Here is a 21,074-nt window from a genome sequence, read left to right on the forward strand (position 1 = left end):
CCTCTGACCCCTGGTTGGGCTGAAATGTTGAGCGGGAGTGTGTTGTGGTACCAGATTGAAAGCTGCGTCGTGAGCGGCTGCCAATAGATTTCTCCGAATGCAAAGACGTCATCACAACTGCGCGACATGGTCCCGCCTACTCGATTGCTGTTTGCACTGATTGGCTCAGCCAGGGAGTTCACCCACAGGCTATTTAGTTGGGGATGTTGCTGCTGCTGATGCGTTGGTAGTGGGAGTGCAAGCACAAATAACAACAAAAGCTCAACACGCTGTGGCCATTCGAGGACAATGTAATATAGCTGACGCTTTGGGCAATGGCCATTCTTCGTAGCACAAAGGGCTGTTTGCCCGAAACGTGCAATATATAATACTGTCTAGTCGACGTTTGGGACAATGGCCCTTCATAGCATATGAAGAAGCGCCGTTCGTCCATGTGTTATGAATGCCCTTGCTGGAAACGTCGCCTAATTTATACAGTACTGTACAGTACGTTTAACACTACAGTATTTCCACTATAGTACGGTACAGTACTTTTCAGTACAGTACAGCAAGGGGGCCCTACATAGTACTGCACAGTACCGTACAACCCTTTTGAGGCCACAGTGTTGACGGACGTGTCGAGATCGACGTCACGAGGTGGGCGTCGTTGAGAAGGCGACGCTCGCCAATTGGACGTGGGCGGAAACGGGTGTGGCTAATCGAGAAGTGGGCGTCGCCCTTGATTCGTGGGGGGGATGGGCGTGGCTCGCAGGTAAGGCAGCGCTCTTATTGGAGCACGGCACTCGTAGGGCGTGGCGAGCAGGAAAACAGCGGGTGGGGGTGCGCAGAGCTTTAAGCTCACTGATTGGCTGTAGAAAAAAGTAGGCGTGCCTTATGCTTGTAGGGGTAGGGGGGGGTGGCCGAGCCTCACGACAGTCGCCGTCACACGCAGAGCGGGAGTCGTCGTGCGTGGCCGCGTGGTCGTCTTCGTCTAAGGGCGCCGAGTGTAAGCGGCCCGGCTCCCAAGTCAAGCCAACCAGGCGTGCGACCGGCCACTGCGAGGCCCTCCCCTCCCGGGGACGAGGCGCGGCAAAGACGAGGGGACTAGGCGGCCCCTTGGAGTTTCGCCCGGAGTCAGCGGCGGCGCCCCCTGCCTGTGGCGTCTCCCTGCCGCGTTCGGCTGCGCGGAGACGGCGTCGGCAGCAGAGCAGGTGGGGGTCGGGAGTTGAGGCTCTCGGTACCGTGGCGGGTGTTGCGAGAGACCCCGGCTCGGCTTGAGGTAGAGGGGAGGCCATGAGTGAGCTCGTCGTGTTTGTGCCGTCGAAACGCGACCCCGACTCCAACCCCCGCACCTCTCCCACTTAGCCCGCTCCCAGGTCCACTTCTACAACTCGATGTGTCGCTACCCTCTCACCCGGCCCCTCGTCTCCCGTGCTAATTATAGCTGCTCCCACACCTGTTTCCCTGTTTCGTGCCTTGGATCCACGTTGGGGGGTGGGGAGTGTGGAGGCCTGGGGCGGGGACCCCCTCGGGAGGTGCATTCGGTAAGGGGGCCCTGGGTAGGGATACTGGAGAGGGTTGTGGGGGGGGGGGGTCTGTGGTTGGAGTTGTACGGTGCGAAAATAGTTCAACATAATACATGTGAAGAGAGGGGGGGTGTAAGAAGTGTTGGGTAAGGGGGGGCCCTGTGTAGGGATTCTGGAGAGGGTTGTGAGAGGGGGGGGGTCTGTGTTTGGAGTTGTACGGTGCGAAAATAGTTCAACATAATGTGAAGAGGTGGGGGGTGTAAGAAGTGTTGGGTAAGGGGGGGCCCTGGGTAGGGATTCTGGAGAGGGTTGTGAGAGGGGGGGGGGTCTGTGGTTGGAGTTGTACGGTGCGAAAATAGTTCAACATAATACATGTGAAGAGGGGGGGGTGTAAGAAGTGTTTGTTAAGGGGGGTCCCCGGGTAGGGATACTGGAGAGGGTTGTGAGAGGGGGGGGGTCTGTTGTTGGAGTTGTACGGTGCGAAAATAGTTCAACATAATACATGTGAAGAGGGGGGGGGGTGTAAGAAGTGTTTGTTAAGGGGGGTCCCCGGGTAGGGATTCTGGAGAGGGGGGCCCTGCGTAGGGGTGGTTGTGAAGAGAGCTCTGGTAGGAGATGTACGATGCGAAATAAGTTCAAAACACGTGTGAAAATGAAGGGGGGTGGGGGTGTATGAAGCGTTGGGTTAAGGGGGTACCCTTGGTAGGGATCCTGGAGTGGAAGGGTTTTCAAAAGGGGCCCCTGTAACCCTAGCGGGGTGGTGAGCCACCGGTGCCAGTCACGGCCTCCTCTACAAGGGCCCCCCCTCTGCAAGGGGCCCCCCTCTAAGTCAGTATAGGGGTCACGCGGAAGTTCCTCTCTCTCCTCTTACCCCTCCTCGTGGTGGCGGTGTCTAAGGTGCCCACCCCCCCCCCCCAGTGGCGAACGTGGTGAACTCGTGGCTTTCACGAAAATTTCCGGCATTAAATTGGCAGAACGCTTGAAATGAGGGCCCCTCGGTGTTGGTGTGTTGAGGGCTTGAGGTTGGAGGAGGTGACTGGCTTATTGAATGAGGTACAAACCTTTCATTCTCGGTTCGTGAGACAGGCATGAGCTGAAGAGCACAAAGACAAAATATCCCTCCGCATAGCCTGAACAGACTGTTGGGGCAAGTGATGTTAATCGAGCACCACGCCCGACCGCCTTTGTCTTCCTAGTTCCGTGCGACGTTTACACACCGCACCAGTTACTCGTATGAGGCTGAGTCGACCTAGGGGAGGCCCAGAACCGGTTCAAATATTCGCCGCTCTGGTTGGTCGTGAGCGAGAATCGAACTGGGGGTCACCGGGTTTCTAGTGCTGCCCGCTAACCACTGCGCCACCGCCTCCCACAATGGTAATTGCGCACACACGCGCACGCACTTGGCCAAAAACACACAAACACAGCTGGGTAAAGAAAACCACACAGGAGGTGTCTTTGTCAGCAGTGCAAGAAGATAAAGGGGCCTTCACTGCTGGTTGAAGGCCTGTGTATGCCGTGCCAGTTACTAAAGTTGTTTGACCATATTTCATTATGCAGGTGAGTGCAAATTGTGTAATATAGTGTACCTGTATTTTGTTTGTGACATTGTGTTTCGGTTATCTTTTTTGGTTGTTATGGCTGTGTTTTTCATGCCCTGAAATATTGTACTTTGTCTACACTCCAGGTCTTCCTTGCTAAGAGGATCCTGCCTTAGTGTGGGATCTCACCAAGAGGCAAACTTCATGTGTGTATGTATTTACAGTATGTAGTGTGTATGTATATATATATGTAGTGTGTAGGACAGCGGTAGTGTATGTATGTTGATCTTCTTTCGCACCGTACGTAGCCAACCGTGCTAATCGGAGTGTAGCGGTTAGCGCTCTGCTCTATGAACCCGGGGACCTGAGATTCCCGCTCACAACCAACACCAGTGACGATTATCTGAACCGGTCCTGGGCCTCCTCTAGGTCGACTCAGCCTCAAATGAGTACATGGTGCAGTGCGTAAAATCATCGCCACAAGGGAGACGAAGGATGCCAGGCGTGGTGCTGGCCACCCACCCCCTCGTGTGCTGTGCCGGCCTTCATAGGTGCTCGCTAACAGCACTTGACCCAACAGTCTGTTTAAGCTATACGGGGGATCTTTGTCTTGCCTTACATTTAGGAGAGCGGTATCTTAGTAGTTCGCGTTCTGTGGCGGCCCAGTGAGTGTACGCCCGGTGAGTGTGTAAATGTGCTAGTTTGGGGGAGACATAACCCCATGTGTACGTTCTTTGCAGAAGTGATGTGCCTGCGTATGCACACTTTGTGTGGGTGGTGTTGTGGTTATCGCACTCCGCTATGAACCTGGCGAAAATAATTTTATTCCCAGTCACGCTAGCATAAGTGACAAATATCTCAACAGGTCTAGGGCCACTTGTAGGTAGACTCATCCTGATGTAGGTACCATGTGCGGTGTGTAACATAAGCACCTGAGAGGCTAAAGTGGCCACGTGTGTTGTTGACATCACCATCCCCACATGTGCCGGCCTTAATAGGTGCTCACTAACAGCACTTGCGCCAACAACCTCTGTAGGCTCCATGGGGGTTTTTGTTTTTGTATGTGAGTGTGTGCTTGAGTGAAGAGGTAATTGATTAGTCCACAGCCGTGCGTGTGTGTCTGTGTGATTTGAGTGAAGAGGTAATTGATGAGTGGACGGCCGTGACAGGATGAGAGCCCGGTGGGTTGACGTGTCTCCTTCACGAGGGTAGACGTGTACAATGCGGTGTAGGGAACGCGACAGTGCAGCTCGGCTTACATCAGAGAAAGCATTCACACAAATAAAACATTACCTCCTGTGACACACAGGGCTCAGAAATGTGATCAATGACAAAAAAAAATAGAGAACAAAAACTGAAAAGCGTGCCACAGAAGTGTGGAGAGAGAAACGCTTGAAATTGTGTTGAGAGAAAGAAAGAGGAACCCTTTGGATGAGAAAACACACTCAGGTTGATGACATCATTCAAATGTAAGAAGAGTGAGTTGTGCTTGGGCAGGACGCGTCATGGCTAGAAGGGGTGATGGGCGACGGCCAAATATAATGACGGAGTAGTGGCAGCCAAGGAGCGATAAGTTCAGTTCACGGTGCTGTATGGATTGTTGCATCACAGCATCGTGAGAGGTGGTGTTGGCTCAGGGAGGCCTGCATCCAGCAGTGGATTGATCATGGCTGATGTTGATGATGAAAACATGAAACCTAGAATAATCACTCGAAAGTAAAATGACTTGTGACAGAGCAATTGCCACAGGATTTGGCAGGGATGGGTTTCAGTATCAACAGTTTTAACAAAGGTTACATAATATTAACTAATCCCGACATTAAGTAACAATACATTACTTTCATGCCTGTGGCAATCCTCTGCATTCAGTCTTCAATAATGCAAGTTCAACCCCAATGAAGCTTGGTGAGCTGAATAGAGTTCAAAAGAACTCACAAACATCTTGTGAAAGAACCATCGCAGAAAAACCTTCAATTTGATCTTGCAGGGAGTTCATGGTCCACCCTAATCCACATCTGCACAAACCATGGTAGATGCGGATACCTGATGCACAAATGGAAAATATATAAACAGTGTGCGACTGTGGTCATGCAGATCGGACCATACCAAACATAACTATGCAATGCCCAATCCACAAATGTGAAGGAGACATCACGGCAATATATTCTGCTACTCGTGACATGGTTATGTGGCTTGACCACCTGAATATGAAATTGTAGTTGTTGCTCTGCATCTACATCAGTTATACAAAAGAAGACGCCTTTCATAAGGGTTGTTAGACCATACTTCACCATGCTGGTTAGTGAAGGGGGAGGTGCCCAGGGCTGGTTTAGATATCGCTCACCGCTGGTGTTATCCGCTTTGAAAAACGTCCCACAATGACCGGATTTTTCACTTTGCCAACTTGTGGCACGCGGTCATGGATAAACCCAGCTTAAAGCGTGGATGCAGCGATTGAATAATCCGTCATGCACGCCAAGGTGAGGGCGAACGCACCCATACGTGGAGAGCCATCGCGAAAGATAAAGAGAAAAATCCCTCCTATAACCTTTAACAGACTGTAGGGGCAAGTGCTGTTAACGAGCACCTATTAAGGCCGGAACGGCACACAAGCGGGGGTGGGTGGAATGCATCACGATGCCTTTGTCTCCCAAGTGGCTATGTTTACACATCACACTACGTATTAATTTGAGGCTGAACCATCACGCACACATGCACCTTCCACAGGGCCTTGCACAGCATTTTGGGGAACGGTTTTTACCACCCAGCATGCCGTGCGGCGTAAGTGTTGCCTGCCTCGACCCTGTGTTTTATGGTTCGACATTTTAATCGCGGTTGGGAATGGGGCGGCAGTGTCATCTCGTTGAAGTCCCCTTTGCCCACAGTTACCCTGGCTACCTGTGGGTTACCGAGGTTACCCGGACGCTAGGGGAGTGGTCATGCCCTACCCGTGATCCATTTCGCTCTGGGCCAGTGTGGGTGAGGCCCAATTACAGCAGCAACGACAGAGCTAAGAATAACTCGGCAACAGCCGCCTACACATTCACTGCTCCCGGCCTCCCTCTGCAGCAAGAGAGGTCACTCGTCGTGTGCTGCTCCTACTGCCTACAGCAGCTGTCTCTTCACCACTCATATTTCAGACCTCGACCATTGGTTGAACTCTAAAGCTCTCTTCAAGGTAGCCAGGGGATGATATTAAGCAATGGATTGTTAAATCTATCTGTGTGGAGCTTTGATTCTTACCCCACGGCAAACGGTCATTAATGGAAGAGTCCAACATCCCAATTTATCAGGAACCTCCTGAAACCAAGTCTTGAGACTGGGTTAGGCTTTCCTTGGTAAATTGGGATATTTCTATTTATTTTGTAATCAATTTTAGTTTCACATCCATTAATTATCTCTGCTCCAACGGTGTTTATCTTCACATTGGTACATATTTTCAAAACGTAGCGGTTGTTTTTTGCTCCAAGTCTCCCTTGCAAAAAAACGAATTGTCTCAATTGACTCTCACCTCCCTAAAGACATTGGACACTGATTGGTTGATTGAACGATGTTAACGAGGTGACTGAGGGGGGCTGGGGGCCGTCCTCACCGCACGCGTTTCCAAGCGCACCACGACGACCGTCTGCAGCTCCGGGCGGCCCCTTCCCTTCCCCACCATCCCCCATCAGCTGTTCTTACCTGGAGTCGGCGGGGGGGGGGGGCAAGCCAGGTGTATTCGCACTCGGCAGCTGCTGTGTGCGTTCATCGCGTCTGTGAAGTCACCTCCTTGCCTGTTGCAGTCGGCTGTTAACGAGAGACTGGAGGAGCGAGCGAGGATGCTTCCTTCTCCCTTGTCCATGGCTCGTAAGCTATTGTGAAAGATGCAACGTGTATGAACGACAGCGCGATTACAGTATATGAAACCAAAACATGAATATTAAACATGAAAAAACACTTTCACGCAGTGTCCGGTAAAGATTGTGAAGGCTTGTTGAAGACCCAATTGGGTTGACATTTTTTAATGTGGTGTAGATGCCATATCAGTTTCGTGTGTTCATGTGTGAGGGGCAATCAGCAGGTGAGAGGATTAATTGGCCTTAATTTAACCAGGTGTGAGCCCACTGGGATTAATTACCTCTTTTCCAGGGTGATGAGGGAAGCTGTTGCAAGCTTACTAAGTTCGGCACAATTTAAATAACGTCAATTTCCAAATTATCAGCTCATAATGGCCTGCTCATGAAAATGATGATAGCATATAGTCATTTAGCATCCATCGACAATATAACAGAGTTCAAAGTGGGATTTGTGAAGTGACAAAATACGATGGAATGCGTCTCGAGACCTTCGCATGAAGTCACTCGCACGCAACCTCTCGTCACCGATCATGATCGTAAACATAATAATGTATCCTGGAAAATTATAATTTAGTCTCAGTACAGTTTTCAGGAGAGTCCTGTCACATTGAGGTCTATTGGCAATTGCTTAATCGCTTAAGTATCGGGAGAGGGCCCACGTATTATGAATAGCCAACGCTCAAAATCTATACAGATAGGTCCGCAATACATTTGCAGTACTGCCACCACCTGGTCACCTGGCAGCAGGGGGAGGTCTCATCACACGGTGATCCCTGTGTGATCTACCAAACCAACCCTCATCTCCTAAGGGCTGGATCCCAGGCGTGCTCCACCATACCCAACTATCGTCACCTCTTCTCTTGTGTCAGTCATCCCATGGTGGTTGATATTGAGGTTGTTCGAACTTATTCCGCTCCCTTTCTCCGGTCATGGCGATCGCTTGATCTCTTTTAAGTCCTCCGTTAATCCGGCTCTTGTGTGGACAGCATCTCCTTGCTGCTTGCATGAGGCAGTTGAAGGCCATTGATGATGGCCATCTCTTGGTCTCCATCCTTTGCACCAAAGTCTCCTGCTGTGTTAGCTTTTATTTGTCTTATTTCTTATACACCCACCTTTAACTCGATATAAATCGGTCACGCGTCTGAGGGGAATCTTCACTCAAAAAAACACGGGGCAGTGTTCGCCTCCACTACCAGCAAACTGTTAAATGGAAAAACCGGACACCAGGGCACCAGGAACCCCCATCTTGACGGCACTCCCTCCGTCTGCGATTCCGTCGGACCGGCTCCCACCTCACCCCTCCGTGTGCAGGTGGCCACCATCACTGGCGTTGGAGGCCATCCGCTATGATGGGAGCAAGCGGCTCTAGTGGTGCCCAGGGCTGAGAAATGGCCGGGGCGTGGCAGCAGGAATGATCGGGGAGTGGCGGCAGGAATGATCGCGCTGGCCAGCAAACAAGAAATGTCGGTGCATTCCTTGTGAAAAAGAGACTTTGTGGCCCCGGGTGGCGCTTGGTATCCCAACTACTTTCACCATGGCCACAGAGCCAGACCCCTCACCGTTTGGGCTGCTCGTTACACCGGCTTGGTGTTGTGCAGCGATTGGGTTGCTCTGTCCAGCTGCGAGCAGCAGTTGTCGATAGAGCGAGTTCAAATCTCCTCCATCCCTCCTGAGGTTTGTAAAATGAATACAATTTAACGGCAAAGTCACCATTGGCTGTCCTGTGTGAATCGACTCGCGTCTCCACCGTAGGAATTTCCAGCACTGGCTCTGGGCTATGAACTAGAGATGAGCACCGCCCTATGCTGGTTTGAGCAGGAAATCGCTTGAACTCCGAGACCGCTCCCAGAATTTACAAGCGTGTTGTCGGCTGTGAATCGTGCGTTAGAGGGGCCCATGAAGTCGTTCGCAAGAGTTAGGCCTCTTGCGTGTCGCTCTGCAAGTCTGATATGACCGGAAAAATCCCGTAATATAATGATGATGTTTTCCCTTCCTCATGATGTTTATGCTGTCCCACCTGATGTCCCCTTACCCTGGCGATCTGAGATCACAACCTCTTGTAGTAAAACATATAAATAAACGCCGACGATACCGCTGCTGCACCGGCTCTCATCTCAAGAGCAGGTCCTTGACCTCTGGCAAGATCTAACCACCTCCTACAACGTACACCCAAAAGTGTTGAGCGTTGAACAGAGGAGGACTTAAGACACGGCAAGTTTGCCACCAGCGTGGGTAAGACATCAGAGAGCAAGGAGCTCCTGGCTTTGGTGGCGTGGGATGTTAAGAAGGAGGCCGAGAGAGAGAACGCGTCGAGAGGAACAGCTCGGCTGTGAGGTCACCCTCTTGGTCCACCTCCTTTCCCACCACAGTGACTCCCTCTGTGTGAGAACCAGGCTGGGGAGTGCGTCGGGGTCGGGGGTGAAATTGGGTGCCTCGCTCTCCTTATCTCCGCCCCACATCGGAATGTGGCAGTGTGCCACGCTTTTCACAACGTGGATATCGCGGTGGGAGCGTGGGCGTTATTGCTCCGCACGTCTCTTCCTGCTACTGCTGCTGTTATGAGGGATATCACGGCTTCGTGCGCAGCTCTGGTGAGCGTCGCCAGAAAGCTCTTCACTGACGAACACGGAATGCGGTCTTCCGCTGTTTCTTCCTGTCTCTGCCCATCTCTCCCCATCCCTTGCTGTCTATCTGTGTCTCTCCGACTCTCCCCGTACCTCTGTCCCTCCCTGTCTCTTGCTTTCTCTCTGTCTCTCCCTGATCCTTCCCTGGCATGCCCATCATTCCACAGCTTGTCCTGTGCCCGTGGGTTCCTGTCAGTTCCTATCTATTCTGGGTATGTCTCCTATCAGTCCTAAACCTGTTTTCCCCCTTTTGTCCTTCCGAGTTTTGACCGACTTGGCCCATGATGACTGGATCGGTTTGGATTGGTTGGTCATTTCTCATGATTCTTGTTTTATCATAACTTGTGTGAATTAACTTGCACATTGTAGTGTGAAAGATGCTTGAAAAATACATTTTATTTATGACCCTGTATTTAGCTGTGCAAGAGTCATTGTGACTAAAACTTTCGCTTTCTTCCAAGCAAGACCTGGGCAATATTAGTCCTGTATTGGCACGGATAGTATAATGTTAGGGGCAGGGGTACTGTTAGGGGTAGGGTTATGGATAGAGAGAGCGTGGTTATTGTTCAGAGTTATGGTTATTCATAGGGGTAGGATTAGTCGAAGAGGTAGGGTGAGTAACATTATTAGGTTTATTGTTATAGATGAAGATGGTGTTGGTAGTGTTTGCGGTCAGGAGGTAGTTTATTGTAGACCACAGACAGATCCCTGAAGTCTGCAGCGCAGTTCCAACCCTCACAGCACCGCAAGGCAACAGCGCTGCCACCCACTGGGATTTTTCTTGTGTGTGGCCCCTGGTTGTAGTGGTGAGGTTGGGGTCGGGACAATGTGTGGGGCTGGGTTGTGGTGTTGCGAGCTGCGAATGCATCCCTGTATTTCGAGGCCCCAAGACTTGACGTCTCTCTCCCCGCGCCGCTCAAAGCTTCAAACGCAGAGAGACTCCCTTGCAGCGCTGTCCATCCTTGTGTGCAACACAGGTGTGTGCGGGGAAGAACATCCGTCGTGTAGATGGAATGATTTTCTCACGGGAAAAGCTTTCATAATAAATGTTTTTTTTTATTATGCCAGAATTGTCGCTCGATGATGCTGGATGTAATTACCAGCGATAACGTATTCAAATTGTAAGTGTTGTGGATTTACTCTCCAACACACCGGTGAGCTGAAGTAGTAACTAATTGGTACGTTTTGTTTAAGTGACAAATCTTACTCATTGGCTGTCGGGTGGTGGCGGGTTAACGGCACATTTATACATCTGCGATCTAACCGAAAAAAACTTTTACTATGAATTATATTGGTCGTAAAAGCCCACGTGTCAAACCGACTCGGCTCAACCGTTGTGAGTTTAAATCCCCAGTTGGCGGCTGATTCGACCCATAATCCCTTTTGAGGTGGAGTCCTTGTGGAAAGTCACCGTAGATTGTTTTACGTCTTACGGGGAGACTGGGCTCTGCCATAGAGCATATTTAATTTCCACAACTGGTTTGTGGGAAATCGCCCGCGTTACGAATTTTTGAGCATTGATGCACTTTAACTTTTGCTTCATAATTTGTTTAACTTGGGGAGTACCATTGAGAGTCAACACACCTCTCCTGCACAGTAGATCTACCAACGTGCATGGCAGGGTCAACAAGTGGTAAGGTCAGCCCGTGGTAGTATAAAGCCTATCGAAAGTTCAACACGTGGAAGGAGATCACCACATGGCAGGGTAATGGTCTGCTTAGTTAAAACTCTAATTTGAACGTGTAATGGAAGACTCAAGAGTGGCTGGCCCTTCTGTTGATGTGGCTGTTCAGTTCGGAGCCCTTGTTTGGTTTTTTTGCGGCTGTCGTCACGACCTCGCAGAACTGGTATTTTAGGTCTCGCTTGCTCGGCTCGGGGTCCACGGCCCCCCGTGGGAGGGCATGATGGGGCAGCCGTCGGACCTGCCTGGGATGAGGCGGGCCATGCTGAGATGGCCGGCGTTGTTTTGGCGAAAAACGCAGCAGGAAGGGGGCCCCCGCAGGGGTCTGAGTGGGTGGTTCGACTTCGGCAGGAGGGGGGGGGGCAGGGAGGGGGAGCGAGGAAGGGGGGGATGGCGATGAGGGATTGGCGAGTCACGAATATAGGTGCCGCAAATCCTATCCAGTTGCCTGGCCCTGTATCTAGCCTTAACACTAGCCCTCGTCTTTATACTGATGACAACACTAATCTTAGGCTTAATGCTAACACTGGCTCTAACACTCACCCTAGTTTTTACATTAATCTAAACACTAACCCTCGGCTTAACGCTAAGGACTCTTTATGTTCCTGCTAACTCCAACACGAACCATCGTACTGACCATAGCCTTTACAATAACGTTTGCCCTTGTGCTGACACTAACCCAAGTTATCTGGGTGAGAGAGAGAGAGAGAGCGGCACCTCGTTCAAACGAGGAAACGTCTCTTAGCAACTTGCACTTACAACAGGAAACAGAGGGCCGCAACGGCATTAACAACAGCAGCAACAGAGGAGTAGCAGAGGGAGCAGCAGTTGTAGAAATCACAAATCCTGTAGCAGCAGCATCCGAGGTAGTTGGAGTAGAGGCGGCAGTAGCCTGGATTGTAGCGGCAGCATCAGAAGCAGCAGCGAAATCGGCAGCAATTACGGTAGCCACAGTCGGAGCAGGGATAGCAGCAGTGGTAGCCGCAGAAGCAGCAGCAGAAGCAGAAAAATCAGTTGCAAGTGTAGCATCAGCAGCAGGAGGATGAGCAGCGTGCAGGTTTTGTTGCTGGTGTGCGATGGTCATCAAACATTGGCGTCGAGTGTTTCTGCAAAGGGCGGAGAGGAGTGAGGAGAGACGAGATTTGAATCTCGAGGAGGGTGTCGACACTTCCGGAGAGGTTTACACAAGCACGGCAAGCCGGGTCCAGGGTACTCGGTGTGAAGATCCCGCAGTCCAACGTTACCCAACGACGGAACACTTGCTCGCGTGACACGGCGGTGCGTGGCGAGTTTGTGTATAGTACGCACAAACAAGGGAGGCGGCGGTGGATAAGTTCGCATGCCTGCGTTACGATCCTGGCTACTACCCAGGGCTACGTTCCTCGCCACACACACCCCCACCAGTGTTACATGGGATCAGCATCTTGCCTGGGCTACCCCTCAAGTGAGTAACGAGTGCAAGTGTGTCAATGTCAGCAGTAGGGAGACGAATGTTGCCAGGTGTTGCATGGCGGGGTGGTGTTAGTAACACCACCCCGTCATGTGCTGTGTCGGCCTCTGAGTAGGTGCTTGCAAACTATTTGCCATAAGAGTCTACAAGAATAAGTGTGGACATGTGCAGTTTAGCGACCCGAGTTCAATTCTCGCTCACAGCCAGCACTAGTGTCGGTTAACTGTACCAGTCCTAGGCCTCTCCTAGGTCGACTCAGCCTCAAATGAGTATCTCGTGCGATATTTATCAGCACTGGGGAGACAAAGGCAGCCGGGAGTGGTGTAGGCCACCCACCCCCTCGTGTGCTGTTCCGACTTTCATAGGTGCTCATCACTTGCCAAAAAGTATCTTGAGGCAATTCGGGGTGTTTTTGTTTTATATACACGCACCCATAAAATCCACTCAGTTGAATTGCAGTGAAATTGTCGTCTACTGTGACACATGGCGGTTGTGTTGATTGTGCTTCACCACACTGCTCCGGGCGGGGTCTTATTATAGCAAAGTGTTTTTTTTATGTTGTATTGTTTTTGAAGTTTCTCATCCAGACAGGGTTCGCTACAGGCAGAGCTGACATGTACATGTGCCCCCCCCCCGCCTCCTGTCCTCCACTCCCCCCCCACCACTCTCCCTTCTGTCCCCCCCCGTCCCCACAGGCGATCCCATGACACGGGGACGGAGCACGACGAGCAGTTGATGGAAGAAAAGAAGAAAAAGAAACAGGAAGAGCGACACAGGAAGAAGGGCGGCTGCTCGCAAAGGGCGGTAAGTACGCACAAGCACCCAACGCATGCGCAGACACAGACGGACGCACTCTTACACGTATATATGAGCGATTGTTCATATGCTCATTTGCCTGAACATGTATGCATCTGCACACACCTGCCTCCATTTATTCACCTGCAAACACTCGCCAGCATTCTCTTGCACGTATCTATACTCACTCACCAAGCACATGTACTCATCTGCATGCGCACACCTGCACACAATCACCTGCCCATGTATGCAACTACAACACCGCCATTCGCCACTAAGTGGCGGTGACGTCACCACGACGCTTGTGCCAGGCCAAGTGCACCTTGTACATACACGTACCTGCACATATCCATTCACCCACAACCCATTCATCTTCACCTGCTCGCCCGCATGCACGCACTCACACCTACACTGAACTCACCCAATCACTTGCACACATGCATTCATTCACTCACCTGCACTCATTCGCTCACTCACCTGCACACGCATGTGAGCTGTCTAACCGCCGATTGTCTCGTGTGTCGCCCTCACTCCCCGTCCCTAGGCCGCAGGTGAGGATGCACTGAGAGGTGAGTCTACACCTGTGTTCACACCTGGTCACAGGTGACCACGTGTGTAGGCTTCCCGCAAACATGCGGTTGTGGTAAAGTGTGGTTGGGCACGAGTCGTGGTTGAGTTGCCGAGTGGAGAACAAATCGCAACATGGCAGGGGGGGGGGGGGGCGGTGTACAGAAACTCCGCGGACAGAAGTCCTGAACCCTGTGCTCCAGAGTTTAGAGGAGGGGCGGGGGGAGATTGGATTCGCTGCGATCGACGTAGACTTTGAATGATGGACGATTAAAATGTGCTCAACTTGTCGCTTTTTTAATCCTTTATATTAAGTTCACTTGCTTGCTTGCGCGCTTACGACCGTGCAGATCTTTCTGTCGTTTTTTAACCCACTTCCCGTGATCCAATCGAGCTGACATTTTGCACACAGACTCATTGTGCGTGACAATTTATTTTCGTGAAAATTTTTTTCCTACATTTTACACTTTTTAGGAAAAAATAAATAATATTTAATTACCAATTGCTTAATGGTGGCAGGCAATCATCTGACCCATAGGTGGCAGGCAATCATCTGACCCATAGGTGGCAGGCATCTCAAGCCAGAGGACGAGAGGACTCTAGCCGCCACGCATATAAAGGATTTATAGTGAAAAACTTTGTTTTTACGGGTTAATTTTTTATATTTTAAGTCTTGCGCAATGTTTAAGTGAGATCAGTTGTCATTGTGAGGGCAGGATTTTAGGTTTGAATGTAACTTTGTATTTGGCCAAGTTTCCCACTCAAGGAGGATGAGCCTTCTTGCTCACGTGAATAAACCAAGTTATAGTTACACCTTAACACCTAACCCAATGTGTCAAGTTAATCAAGATTAGGATTATGGCTGAGTCCAGCTAAAGCCTCAAGTAAGGTTTAAGGTTGCACCTGAGTTTAGCCCTGGCCTTAAGTCTAACCTAGACACAGCAGCCCCATACGTGCCTGGTTTAAAGTTACTTCTGGGTCAATCCTTAAACTGAATCTCTACTCCTGTGGCTATAGCCCAGATCTTGTCATCGGGACAGAGTCACTTGATTATTTAATAAATTCTATAGCACAGCACTTGTTTTATGCGCATTCCTATGTTGCTTTCTATGATTATTTTTTGTGCTGTTTATTTTTGCCGTAGTAACAGTATAGTTTTATGAAATCCAGTAAAAATTCGTTTGATTCACGGCCATGGATTACATCAATGACAGGTGATATCTGTAAAACTAGACTGACCAGCGTGGTGAAGAATAGCCAAACAATTGTCATGATCGACATTGCTTGGGAGGGCCTTTTATCCAGCAGTGAATTGACAAATGGATGGAAATAACTATTGATTACGCAAGTGTATCCCGTTTGGTTTGTGCTACAATTAGGGTGACTGACGCACATTTGCAAGGTTACAAGTCAAAATCGCTGTCGGGGATTGACTTTGCCCATCATTGCTTCCGGGGTCGATAAAACGATCACTGCTTTGTGTTGATGGCAACTGTGGAATAATTTCCAGCAGTGGCAGCGGCCGCGAGCAAACCTCCTTTTTGCTCTTTTGAGCAGAGAGACGCTTCAACTCTTGAGTTAGTTCCACGCCACATGTCGCGCACGTCTCAGCCGCGCCCTCGCCTGGTTCTAAATAAATCTCGCCGATTGATGTTTTTGTCTGAGAACCGATTTGAAAAGGAAACCGACTTGTTGAGACCTTTCGCTTCCCGGGGCAACCTCGCGTTGTAACCGGTCTCACAGGCGCGGGTACCGGTTCTGGAGGGAATTTGTGTTTATTTTCGTCGCAGTGTCACAGGTTTTAGTTGACGCCGTCTCACGTGGAGCGGACATGCGCCACTGCACGTGCTCGCTTCAATCACGACCCTGTTTCTCGGGGTCACAAGCATTTGTGTGTGAGTGAGTGGACGCGTGCATTTACTGTAGTGTCGGGAGCGGTCGTGCTGACCGCTCAGTGTTTGGTGCGATATTTAAAACATCGCCACTCGGGAGACAAATGCGGCCGTGCATAGTGCTGGCCAACCCCCACCCCCTTATGTGCTGTGCCGACCTTCATAGGTGCTTGTTAAGAGCACTTGTCCCAAAAGTCTGTTGAGGATATTCGGGGGACCTTTGTTTTTATTTTGTCTCGGTAGTTGCTCACAAACAGCACTCGGCCTGACAGTCTTCAAGGCTAAACAGGAGTCTTTATTGTTGCAATTCTACAAGTGTGGTATAGTGTTTTTGTTAAGTGCATGACACAATATGTTCATGGATTTTTGTGGATGCACAACTCTCTAGTGTTTTGTGCTGTGTCAGACTTAATAGGTTCTCATTGACAACATATGCCCCAAAGGTTTACAAGGCTAAATGGGGCATGTGTGTGGTAGCGGTCCTGCCCTACCTAGGTCGACTCAACCTAAAATATATACCTGGTGCGGTGTGTATCAGGACGAGAAAGGCAAAGGTGGCTGGGCGTGGTGCTGGTCACATGACTCCCTCGTGTGCGGTGCCGATCTTCATAGGGGCTCTCAAACAGCACTTGCCCCAACAGTCTCTTCAGGCTATGCGGGGGATATTTGTCTTTGTGGTTTCATCCTCAGTGCTGCAATCCTTGTAACCTGGGTGTCTTCCACCAATAACATCAGTGGCATGTGCAACGCGACTTGGCCTTGTCCTATGTTAACTCGGCCTTAAAAGAAGTACCTTATTCAGTGTGCAAATATCAGCATTGGGTAGACAAAGACGGCTAAGCGTGTTGCTAGATGCACCATGGCACCGTGCTGGCCTAAATAAGTCCTCGCTAGCAGCACTGGCCCTCATCCGTGCATGGCCTGCACTGCTAAGTGGGGGGGGGAGGGCACTTTGCGTTTATAGTTGCCAGTGCCTTAATTTTTCCCGCAGTATTTTGGCATACGCGGTATGTGCATGTGGGTGGCCGCCTCTCTACTCTACACACAGTCTCTGCATTTAGAATTATTGCAACAGTGGGGGACGACGAGTTTTGGACATGCGCCTCAATCTCTGTTTCTTGTCAATCCGTCCAGCCCAGATGTCGCCTGGCCAACTCGTACCCGTCAACCCCTTATCAGTGCCTACCTTATTACAGACCAATTCAGACCTTATTGATCATCCGTGCCCTTATAAATCTCGACGTTCATCCTACAAAGTCCCATCACAAGGGAGAAACACAAATAGACAAAAAAATGTTTGCCCGTTTTGAAACGGCTGTTCGCCGAATGGACCTGAACTCAATATCCCTGTACAACAATACGGGTAAACCGTTTGGGTCGACAGCAATGGATCTATCAAGTCTTCTCTACACCCACAAACAGGTCCTTGGAATCTTATGTCAATGTTGCGCTGCTTCCCGTCATCAACGAACCTTCATCTATTTCTCAAACACCAATTGCGGTCAAGCAACAACAACAAAATCACCTCCACGCCCACGTTTTCAAGATAAGAGAGCGTTATCGTGCACCTGCAATTCGCTTGCCAACTCATTGTCTGATTGGCTGGGCGTAGGGGCGCGATCTGACACTTTCTTTTATTTGTATGGGTCCGCTAGACTATATGGGGGTGTGTGTGTTTATGGTTAGAGAAGGGATGGAGTGATCTGGTACGCGAGAGGATGTGGACTTGCCTATGACTGGCACCAGCGGTGTCAAGATCGGCCTCTGTGGAGGAGGCTCGTGAAGGACGCTGCTACTGGGCAGTTGGAGGCAGTCGCCCTCCAGCAACAACGGAGGGCAGAGGAGCGACTCTCACAACAACGAGCGGAGCGCCGGGTGGCTAAAGCGCAGCAAGTTAGCACAGTAGGGGGCACAGGTGGTGCATCGGCCAGTCTCGTCTCAGTCAGTCAACCCATGGCACCACCTGGGTCTGTCTCGTGACCTCCTGCCAGCGGGTGTTTGACACTTCACGTGGCCTAAAGTGCACCTAGCCTGGCACAAGCGTCGTGGTGACATCACCGCCACTTTGTGGCGAATGGCGATTATTGTCATTTATGGTTGTGTGGGGAGCGGTAATGTATTGGTTAGCGCGCCCATCTAAGAACCTGACCACCCGAGTTCAATTCCCGCTCACGGCCAACAACAGTGACGAGATTATCCAAACCCTAGGTCGACTCAGCCGCAAATGAGTTACCTTGTGCGATGTGTTAAACATTGGCACCTAGGGCGGTGGTGTTGGCTACCCCCAACCCGTTCTCGTGTGCCGGCCTTCATATAGATAGGTGCTTGTTAATGGCACTCTTCCCCCAGCAGCCTGTCAAGGCTGCACGGGGGAGCTTTGTCTTTGTTATCGTGAGAGATGCGTGCGACAATCTGAATCGATGTTCTTGCGTAATTAAATAAGGAGTCCCTCGGTTGGTGAATGTCGAATTATGGCTTGTGGTCACCGAGCCGAGGGACCTATCAGACCGATTTTTAAACCGCGTAATTTTAAAACAACAAAAATAAACGCATTGTCGTTAGTTGAACATTTACGGTCTTAACCAGCAAATCCCCTCGGTGTTAATTCTAGATTTGAAGCTTTCGTGACTGTAAGGATTCATACTCTTAGTTCTTTCGGTAAAGTCACGTAGGTAAAATTAATTTTAATTTCATTTTTTACCTGCGTGACTTTACCGAAAGAACTAAGAGTATACCCCTCGGTGTTGCCACGACTCGGTTGTGATTGGTCGAACTGGACAGTGGGCGTGACTTCTGTCCTCTTCGTCGTCTTCTTCTCTTCTGATTGGTCCGCTTTGAGTGGCGGCTGGTTGGGGCCCCTCCCATGACTTCTCCCCGAGTACCCTTCGCTGATTGGTCGAATTGGGTGTCATGGGGGAAGGTGGGGGTGGGTGTGTGAGACGGGACCTGGGGGGTCGTGGGGGATGGGAGGGGGTGAGAGGGGCGGGGGTAGGGTGAGTGAGAGCCCCGCCCCCTACCCCCCCTCCCCCCGCCTTCCCCCTACCCCGCCCCTCCCCCGCTTCCTTCTCGCGAGATTTGACGAGGAAAGGTCGCGGCCTCCATTTTGTGGCCCCAGGGCAGGAGGAGGTGGTGGTGGTGTTGGAGTAGAATTAGCGTCGTGTAGAGGCGGAGGAAGAGGAGAAGGAGGTTGGAGACAGACGCGTGGGGGAAGAGGAGCGCAAAGGAGAGAGGGAGAGAAAGCAGGAGCAGAGGGAGAGGCGGAGGGAGGCGGGGATTCTGGCACCACCGCGGCTGTGTTTACCACGGTACAGTGTTGCGTACAGTGCACGTGTTATGTAAACTTTAACCCCCCCCCCATCTCCTATCTGTGAGCGTGGCGCTGTAGACGGTGTTGCCGATGGATTTAGACACAAACACGGGACACACACGTGTTGTCGTGCCAGGATATCGCAGGCGTCGTCGTCGCGGATGTTGACATCGACATCGCTAGGGGGGAGGAGGGAGCTTTGTGCCCTCGCCTCCCTCGGGGTTGACCCTCGGCGTTTTCAAAACGAGCAACTTCAGCATCACGTATAGTGTACATCGATGAGAGTGATCGCATCGTGAAAACAAAACTCTTTTAATTAGATTAATGACAGGCTTGTTAAAGTGGTCGCGAAGTATAAGCTCCAAAGCAATATCGCACATTGCAAAAAACTGTAACATACGGCGAAAATTACGCGATTAAATTATTGTATTAAAATTTACGAAACAACGATATGGTGGACTCATGAACATAATTCCAGCACTAAATAGAACACGTGCACTAAATAACGATAATAATTGTTCATTTTTTTATTCCGTTTTGTTTACTTGGGAAAGTCTGAGTATCAATGTTATTTTGTCACGAGGGTCTTGCCAAGTTGTCCCAGAATGGTATGATTGTTGCTGTCAATAATACTGGTAGGAACCTCCTGGTTACACCAGACCACAGGGGATTATTGTGTCCGTCCGTCGTGCATGGAGGGGTGGGGAGGGGTGGGGTGGGAAGGGGCTGGGTGGGAAAGGGTGGGGAGGGGCTGGGTGGGGGGTGGGAGGGGTGGGGCTGGGTTGGGAGGGGCTGGTCACCCCGTGGTGCCCTTATAAAACTCAACGTTTAACCTACTCACGCCGGCTTGTGCCCGCCCTCACAGTCGGCTATATTTGCGGAATACACCACGCCGCCGTTGACCCTGGCCATTGACCGAGCAACCCAACGTTCCTACCAGCTCCCTCCGCAGGAATGTGTTCACAATTGAGTAATTTGCAGGTATATTTTAGCGTTGGGACGTTTGATCCAATACCAATTACATTCTGATGGTGTTTTTTTTAGCGCCGAGAGGAAACTGAGAACGAGCAGGAAACCCATGCAGAACAGGCGGATAATATATAATCTCCACACAGAAAGGCGTCAGAGTTGGGTAATCAAACCGATAATTTTTTTCTGTGATGCACAAGCGCTACTTAACACTGTTCCACCCTATTGATCTACCCTACTCTAACGTCTCATGGTAAAAAAAAATTGACAGGCTTAATACGTTACCCCTAACCCTGAACTCTACCTGTCACGCCCAACCCAATGTTTGGTAGTAACTCGCATCGTTAACTCCGTGTTTATTAGCCGTACCTCTGACACTCGTAACACCCGCTATTGCCCTACCAGTAACAACGTGGGTTCTGACTACGGGTAGAGAGCGTGAGGCTCCACACACAACCCAACCATTTTATATCTAGCCCGAGATCTACCACCACTAAGCCTTGGTCCTAATCCAAAAACTGCTTGCTCACTCTGGCCGTGACTAGCCGTAACCATACAAATCCCACCTTTCCTCATGCTGTGGTTGTGTACAGTGCCCACTGCAACGGTCGTTGAGGTTTTGTGTGTTTGTGTGTTTCTTGGCGTGAACCAGTATTTGTTCACAACGTTAGTGGTTTGAGCCGAGATGGGCGACCACCCACACACGCCAGATATGTCATAGGCGGCTTCGGGGCTATGCTACGTGCTGGTCAGCAGAGGGCAGGGCAGCAACATACATTGTACTTTCTATGATCCCACCATAGGAAACTAAACTGTTCATTTTACCAGGTAAGGCCCGCTCAACTAAACAGTTATTTTTCAGAAGCGACCTGGCCGCATATGATAAGCTCAACGAAGTGGCTTATCACGT

At 50.6% G+C, this 21,074-nt stretch overlaps 1 protein-coding gene across 1 annotated transcript in view; it reads left to right on the forward strand.

Moving 5' to 3' along the window:
- The first annotated feature begins 873 nt into the window (after positions 1-873).
- LOC144932338 (trinucleotide repeat-containing gene 6C protein-like) overlaps positions 874-21,074 on the forward strand; it is a 51,111-nt gene continuing 30,910 nt past the window's right edge. Inside the window, exons 1-3 of the mRNA XM_078856278.1 lie at positions 874-1,190; positions 13,330-13,438; positions 13,974-13,998. Of these exons, the coding sequence (XP_078712404.1) occupies positions 874-1,190; positions 13,330-13,438; positions 13,974-13,998 (451 nt within the window). The remainder of the gene's footprint in view (positions 1,191-13,329; positions 13,439-13,973; positions 13,999-21,074) is intronic.

This window comes from Lampetra fluviatilis, chromosome 5 (assembly GCF_964198595.1).
Source record: "Lampetra fluviatilis chromosome 5, kcLamFluv1.1, whole genome shotgun sequence".
Taxonomy (NCBI): Eukaryota; Metazoa; Chordata; class Hyperoartia; order Petromyzontiformes; family Petromyzontidae; genus Lampetra; species Lampetra fluviatilis.